General features: G+C 36.4%; 1 protein-coding gene across 3 annotated transcripts in view; it reads right to left on the reverse strand.

Moving 5' to 3' along the window:
* Positions 1 to 4147, reverse strand: part of LOC132138466 (ras-specific guanine nucleotide-releasing factor 2-like) — a 54887-nt gene extending 50740 nt beyond the window's left edge. For all 3 annotated transcript variants that reach the window (XM_059547678.1, XM_059547677.1, XM_059547676.1), the window contains exon 1: positions 3511 to 4147. In XM_059547678.1, coding sequence (XP_059403661.1) covers positions 3511 to 3786 — 276 coding nt within the window. In that variant the 5' untranslated portion in view covers positions 3787 to 4147. The remainder of the gene's footprint in view (positions 1 to 3510) is intronic.
* Positions 4148 to 8856: the final 4709 nt, after the last annotated feature.

Genomic DNA, 8856 nt, shown 5'->3' on the forward strand with positions numbered 1-8856 from the left:
TTCTGATCAATGGAAAGATTGCATGGTTTATTTTTAGAGTGTGGCCACCATTTCTTTAACGCATGGAAAAAAACAGTCAAGTCATTCGGATAAACATTTACTTTTATTTTTCACAAAAGAAAGAATCCAGATGAGTAAAACAATTAACTTGTGAGTAACAATACTTATTTTCGGTGAAATAACCTTTTTAATAGTGCAAGTGTTGACAACTAATCGCTGACTAATTTCTTCGGCTAAAGGTAGAAAGAGAAATCAAGCACAATACATTTCAACAAAGCAAAAAAATATAAATTTTGCTTACAAGAAACTTGCAGTATTATGCTGTCATGCTTCCTTCTGTACCCTGAAGTTATTACCTGGGTCTCTTCTGAAAACTACACACTCTGCCCCCACAGACAGTGCACCGCTTTGCCCCTCATTCATCAAACTCATAAGATATGCTGGAAATGAATGAACTACACGCAAGACCAAGAAACATCAATGAGCCTTGGGGCAGCATGTGAAATATAAAAATAAAGAATTGGTTTTATCAGCATTGAAGGTGCATGGCAACAGTAAAGGCTTTGCCACTGTAATCTTACTGCATTGTTACGTTATTTATACCATACACACATACAAAATCATTTGAATCTGAAAACATCAGCACGATATGCACCAAATCAACTTCATCCAGCTTAATTGTTGCCTGATTATTCCATGGTCTTTATAAACTTCCAGACGTATATTTTCAGCAAATGCCCAATCCTCAGAAATCTGGCATTATAAAAAGAGTTTTGGACTTCATAAGAACACACAAATGAAATCAGTCAGGCACAGGAAGGTTTTCATTGACATTAGTGTAAGCTGCATGTTTCAAATTAGCAGCTGGAAATCTCCACCTACACATTTTTATAAAATCTGTATGCTTTGCTCATCAAAAATAGTAATTTTTGTTTTGTTTTTAAATCAGAGCTGAAAACATTTATTCGTAAATGTTTTTGGTTGATTAACATTTTCTATTCCTCTAGGATTTTTTCTCCCAAACGAGTTTCAGCATCCCCATCGACTGCTTCTACACCTTTCTGTACTCTTTATGAACTCTTTATGAACTTGCTCACATTTATTCTTTTGTCTATTTAGTTGTCTGTGGGAGAAAGTGTGCATACTTATATGCAGCTTTGTGGGAGTCTGTGGGTGTGTGATTGAGAGAGGATTTCTAACTGTGTTCTCGCAGAGGAAAGAGTCGATACAGGGTACAAACATGCACTGTGTGAGAACTATATAACATCTCATTTCTGTTTGATCAGGTATAATATTCAAAGTGCTGATGCTTAACAAATCTTTTTCAGCTTTAAAAGTGAAGTTTTTAGTATGACTGGTTTTCAACAAGCCTTAAGCTCACATGGGATATCATTATTATAATGCACAGCACCATTAACAGGAAAAGTAAACAAACCTAAACTGCAGCATGAAATCAATAAAATGAAACTGAATCTTATTAACTCATCAGCAGTTTAACAGACTTAATGGTTAGGTGGTTATATATGCCAACAGGCTTACATTACAGCCAAAAAAATAAAGCAATCTGGTTGCAATGAATTTGTATGGCCTTATATGTTTTCATATGATCTGCTCACACACCAGTAATGGTTGTTAACGGGTCTTCTTTTTTTTTTACTTACTTTTTCAAATGTTTCACTTCATATAACACTTTAGTATTGGGACCAATTCTCACTATTACCTAGCTGCTTCTTAGCATGCCTACTATTAACATATTGGCTGTTTATTAGTATTTATAAAGCACATATTCTGCATGACCATATTCTACATCCCTAATCCTACCTAATACCTAAATTTAACAACTACCTTACTAACTATAAGCAGCAAATTGGGAGTTTATTAAGGCAAAAGTCATAGTTAATGGTTTGTTGATAGCGAGAATTGGCCCTTAATATAAAGTGTGACCGAATTCATATGAAAATGCCACCTCGTGAACATTTTTCATGCAAGATTGGGTAGGTAGCATATCTTTCGTTAGCAAAATTTGAATCAACATGGGGGTCATATATGCCAGCTGAACAACAACCATATTTATTTGCTAAAAATTAATTTTGTCAACATTTGGAAGTATACTACCATTTAAACTCCATAAAAACTAAACACAGACAGAATAAAAGGCACCAAACTCTCACTTTGATTTTGTTATGGTCCTCAAAAGAAACAACTTTTAAAGAAGGTCCACTTTCCATCGAAATATAATAGAAGAATAATCATATGTTAATGTGTTAACCACAACATGGGTGGTTATGGAGCTCAGATGATTCCCATATTAGGCATGGCGTGTGATCCTTTTGCATAAATAACACTGGCATAAGTAGTGTTAATGTTTTTTTTCTGTGCAGAGGTAACAGACTGCACCAGTTGAATGGGGAGCCTCTAACACGGTTTCTAATTTAAATATCTGACATCAATGGCCACCTACAATCCCACATTTTTTATTACATCATGCTGCAGACCACCGCATTATATCAGTAGAAGGGGAACATTTGCTCATGATAAAAAGGTTTCAGAACCCCACATGAAATTCAATTATTATCGCACACACTAATAAAAGACATCACGAGTCAATATAGGCGATGATCCAGATCAATGCATAACGTTTCCATATCATGGTCACGTTTCTGCACTGTTCGAATCCTATTTATAAAAGGACTTGGGATGTCCAATGCAACAGGTTTTCACATAATAAATAAATCGTTTTTACAAGACATTTGCAATGATATATTAGACACTTTCCAGCACACTGACGACGTTTTTTTTTTTTTAAGATATGACCAAAATAGAGAGACTATATACTCTCCACGATGAAGATTAGGTTGGATTTCCAGATGTGTCAGTGATAATTCCTTCAGATCTCTTTTACGCATGCTGTGATAACCGCACTAAAAATTCCAAAACAGAAAAATATTTCCTTCCATTACCATTTTTTTTCTTTTGATTATATTTAATTATATGTTATCATTATATTTAAATTAATTACTTGTATATTTAATGTTTGAATATATTTAATTATTCACGAATCTTCGGGGGTCTGGGATTTTTAAAAGTGTTTACTCATTTTAGGGCACAATCTCTGGAGGTTCCTCATTCGCATCCTAAGCGCATTTTGGACACTCGTTTTTAAGACTATGTGACATCTATTGTAAAGTGATAATGATCGCATTTGTGTATTTGTAGACTTTAAATCCGACACTAATATTAGGCTCTAGCGCAGCGTACTGTTGCTATGGTTACCTCATCTAGCGAACTCGACCTCGATTCACGAGCGTCTGTTCAGTGCGCTCCGACAACTTGTAATTTAACTTTTTATTATTATTATTTTAGTTAAGAGAACGTTAAAAAGGCAGGTTAAGATAACATATACGTTTATGTAAAAAGATAAGCTCAAGCCTTATCATTGCTCATTCTCCCTAACCCCTCCATAATTCGTGCTTTTATTAACCTGATATGTTGAACAAACGTTGAACTCACCAGCTTGTCAAGAGTCTCTCTGCCAACGGTGGACACCTTGGGTGCAGGGACTCGTTCACATGTGCATCCTTCCAAAAGATAAATCCCTGACGGTCGAGCACTCTGGTCGGTGTCGAAGTAAAATAAAACATTCTGATAAAGTGCAAAAAACTTCTCGTGCCATTTACTGTTTTCTGTGGTCTTCTTGCTGAGATAACCCCGCTTGGTGCCCTCTTTACGCGCGATAACGGAGAGATACAGAGCGTGTCCCTCATTGTACCGAACACTCTTCTGCATTTTCCGTCTTGGTTTAATGTGTATTCACTTGTTTGTCACCATATCCCATGTGATTTTAACTTTCCACCTAGGGTGTGTGGAGAAATGCGCACGAGAAAGTTGCCGAGCCGACGCGCACTGCTCATAAGCGACTCATCCAATCGAATTCGGAGTCCAATCCATTTCTGGCCAGAAGAAAAGTTCAAACCCCGACGAACAACACTGTGTGTCAATGCGTTTAGCTCATGCAGTATAGCAAAATAAGCAATAGTAGTGGACAGACGGCGAGAGAGAATCACTGTTGAGATCAAATGTAATCGGCTTTGGCATCCTCTCTTAAAGACACAGCGCCTCTCTCGCTCTCTCCCGCGCTGAGGTCCAATTTCCCTTGCGGCTGAACGCAGCTTTTAATGAGTGGGCGGATCGACAGGGCGGGCAGAAATTTTAATAAGGAGGCAGGTAAAGCAAGGATTCTAATGAGGAGGCGGGCGAAGCATGCTACAAGCATCACTCTAGCAACTGACAAGGTCCAATTAAGCCCTTTGCCGTAGTAGGTTAAGTTGTTTTTAAAGAAATGCCACAATTCACACTGGGTACATGTAACATGTAACATTTCAGTGTCCATGACACTCATTCAGAAATCAAGTACTAAGGTACTCACAAAAAAAAAAAAAAAAAAAAAAATTCCAAATTAAACACATGAATAGTTTATCATTTCATTAACTACTATTGCATAAACTGCACCAGTGCAAGTGTAAAAGTTTACAGCAAGAGTGCTGTCTATTAAGATAAATAAACCGTTAATTATATTAGCATCCACACCAACACACAACATTGTTCTAAACATACTGCTTTGTCATCTGCGGCTTTAAATGCTCATGTTCTATAAAGTCGAGTGGAATCTGACTGGCTATCATGCATTTATCACTCATAAGCTGAAAAAAAAATGTTCTGAAAGGGTTTCCAACAATATCGTTCAACTGTGTCATTAGCTGTGATGTGGACTACCATATTCTCATAGAATTAGAGTTATAGTTACAATTTTATAGTGACTGTTATAATTATTGGTGTGAACGGAACACGTTTTTACATTCAACTCCTTTTGTTTTCCATTGTTTTTCTGTGTACAGTAAACATACTCTATACAATGTGTTTGACCGTTGCACTTGCGTCTCATGACATTATTCTAAAAACAAGGCACTCAAGTTAAAATTTCAACTTTCGCAAATTTTTTACAACAACAACAAAAAACACATCTCTAGACCTTGTGTCTCAAATCCTGGTGCTGGACAATTGCACATTTTGGACATCTCCAAATCTCACGAATTATCAAGTTTAAAAGTTTCACTCTTCATCCCATTCACTGTACAAGTCTCCATCAATGATTTAGTTTGTGTGTTGTCAGTCTCTATCAAGCTTCCATTACATCTGAGAAATCCACACTCATTTTCCTTTATTTTATTTGCCATGATTTTCTCTCAACTTTTAGCATGCAAGGATGACAAATATAAGATATAAGATGGTTGTAACTGATATACCGCATGTGTCATAAATCAGACATAAGTCAATTTTAAGATTCAGTTAAAGCAGTTGTCTTTATAAAGTGTAGCATAATCTATAATTCATTATTTTAAATGACATTTAAAATATTATTAAAGCAAACCTGGGTAACTTCAAAGCAATAAAAATGTGAGTAAGGGAGGAAGACACAAGGGTTTTATGTTCTCAGTCCGACTGCTTCAGCTTTTATGAAGATTATCATTTATCACAGACGTCACCTTTGAAGGACAATGAGAACACTGAGGAAACTTAAAGGGATAGTTCACCCAAGAAATTAAAGCTGCAGTCGGTAACTTTTGGCGCTCGCGTCTGGCGGTAGAACATTGAGTGACGGATAAATACAACAAAATAAAATGATACGACTGGCATAAAAACTGTGACCTTCACGTGACCAAGATGTAAGACAGAGAATCCGGCCTTTTTTTCAAAATAAAAGACAGTTATGGCTCAGCGCACTTCTACCTGTTGTTTGTTTTGCAAAAATCCTCTGCTCCCGGCTCTTCTGGTACAATCAGTGCAGGGCTGAGTCGTTTTGTGTTGAAAATTTAAAAAAATATATATAATGAGTAAGTACATCATTAAATTCTTTTTCCAAACCGTGTTTTTGTCTTCGTCCTGAATCACTATGGTAACCCTATAATAAGTGTTTATATTCGGGCACTTTTAGTCTAGTTGGGTTCAGCAACGCTGCAGAGAATCACAGTACCTGCATAACTCGCCATACAGGTGCTGGTCATATAATTAGAATATCATCAAAAAGTTGATTTATTTCACTAATTCCATTAAAAAAGGGAAACTTGTATATTATATTCATTCATTCCACACAGACTGATATATTTCAAATGTTTATTTCTTTTAATTTTGATGATTATGTGTTTTGATGTGTTCCTGTGGCTCAGTGGTAGAGTATTGCGTTAGCAGCACAAAAGGTTGTAGTTTTCGATTCCCGGGGAACACGTTAGGTAAAAAAAAAAAAAAAAGTTAGCCTGAATTGACTGAATTCCCTTGTGTCACTGTTTAGAATGGGAATTTTCTCATGATTTACAAGTAGTTGAAAACATTAGAGATATTGTTAGTAATCAGCTGGACAAAATATATAACACTAGCCTAGTGGTTTTTGGATATTTTACTGCAAATATCTTACAAATTGTACCTTTAAGACCAATACAAAGAAAGGATTTTTAGAAATCTTGGCCAAATGAAAAGTATGAACATGAAAAGTATGAGCATGTACAGCACTCAATACTTAGTTGGGGCTCCTTTTGCCTGAATTACTGCAGCATTGCGGCATGGCATGGAGTCGATCAGTCTGTGGCACTGCTCAGGTGTTATGAGAGCCCAGGTTGCTCTGATAGTGGCCTTCAGCTCTTCTGCATTGTTGGGTCTGGCATATTGCATCTTGCTTTAGATTTTCTATGGGGTTAAGGTCAGGAGAGTTTGCTGGCCAATAAAGAACAGTGATACCATGGTCCTTAAACCAGGTACTGGAAGCTTTGGCACTGTGTGCAGGTACCAAGTCCTGTTGGAAAATGAAATCTGCATCTCCATAAAGTTGGTCAGCAGCAGGAAGCATGAAGTGCTCTAAAACTTCCTGGTATACGGCTGTGTTGACCTTGGACCTCAGAAAACACAGTGGACCAACACCAGCAGATGACATGGCACCCAAAACCATCACCGACTGTGGAAACTTTACACTGGACCTCAAGCAACGTGGATTGTGTACCTCTCCTCTCTTCCTCCAGACTCTGGGACCCTGATTTCCAGAGGAAATGCAAAATTTATTTTCATCAGAGAACATAACTTTGGACCACTCCGCAGCAGTCCAGTCCTCTATTAATGTGCTTGGACACAGAGCTATGTGAACAGCCAGCCTCTTTTGCAATGAACTTTTGCGTCTTGCCCTCCTTGTGCAAGGTATCAATTGTCATCTTTTGGACAACTGTCAAGTCAGCAGTCTTCCCATTTCTGTAGCCTACAGAACTAGACTGATGGCCTTTGCAGGTGTTTTGAGTAAATTAGCTGATTAGAGTGTGGCACCAGGTGTCTTCAATTTTGAACCTTTTCACAATATTCTAATTTTCTTAGATACTGAATTTGGGATTTTCCTTAGTTGTCAGTCATAATCATCAAAATTAAAAGAAATAAACATCTGAAATATATCAAGCTGTGTGTAAGAATGAATATAATATGCAAGTTTCACTTTTGAATGGAATTAGTGAAATAAATCAACTTTTTGATGATATTCTAATTATATGAACAGCACCTGTAGATGTAAACAGAGAGAAGTAGCTCCGGCTACAATGTTCTTCCACCAGACGTGAGCGCCAAAAGTTACCGACTGCAGCTTTAACATTGTGTCACCAATTACCATTACAAATCTATATCAATTACTTTCTTCTGTAAAATATTTATTTTGTCAATAGGCACCAAAACTGTTTGGTTACCAGCATTTTTAAAATTAAGAAGAAAAAAGAAAATCAAACATGAGGGCAATTAAATGTCAACAAAATTTTCATGTATGTGTGAAATAATGGAAAGAACACCAATTTACAGAAAGATTTTTGATCTCCAGTTTAAGTAGTGTAAATATAACATAATAATCTTAGAAAGGTGCATCATTTTCTTTCTTTTTTTCCTTTGGACACAAATACAGCATATCAAATAATAGCAAATCTTCACTCATAGTTGTAAGATCTACTGTTTTGAGTTAATGTTAAAACAGGTGATGTAAAACATGATGTATTTAAATACCTGATATTCAGTTCCTGTTTGTTTAACGGTTTCTTGCGACCATCATCCTACAGGCAAAAACTATCATGCTATTATTAGAGACTACACTTTCTCCAATCCAGCATTGCTTCCTTGTTGATGATACTCCAGGCATCAGATAACACTCTCACCATTTTACTACTGTATGTTTGTAATGAGAGAAGGGGGTAAAATCATTACATACCATACAATTACAAAAAGGTTTAAAGCATCACCACCTCAGGAAATATTTACTAAGCAAGTAGACAAATCAAAGAAATTTGGTAAAATGTTGCTATTTTAGTGGCTGGGGCAAATACAAATGCATATACACTAAGATAGAAAATATAGCAACTGGACAAACTGGCTTCCATGTACGGTTTGTGAAAATGTATGCAAAGCAGCTGACTTTACACAATCAGTTACTATACATTTCTAATTCTGACATTTTTTTAGCACAGGTTTCTAGCACTGACTTCAATGTCTATGAACAAATACACCATACAAAAATATTCGAGTCTAAAGGTGTGACACCCTGATGAAGGCATGTAGCCGCAACGCGTAGGTGTACCTCTCACCAATTTTAAAAAAAGCAAGCCAAGAATGTAATAAAGGCTTTTAAATTTTTTCACTGAGATATTCGAGTGCCTTGGAGTTCTTGTCTTAAAATACTTTGTAACATCTTCAGATATTTCTCTCACTGAAAAGTCTTCAATTTGTTCTGAAAGAAGCTCCTCCACAATCCAAAATTACTACAGTGTTCTTTTTGCATTGTGTAACCAA

The sequence above is a fragment of the Carassius carassius genome, chromosome 4 (genome assembly GCF_963082965.1).
Source record: "Carassius carassius chromosome 4, fCarCar2.1, whole genome shotgun sequence".
Taxonomy (NCBI): Eukaryota; Metazoa; Chordata; class Actinopteri; order Cypriniformes; family Cyprinidae; genus Carassius; species Carassius carassius.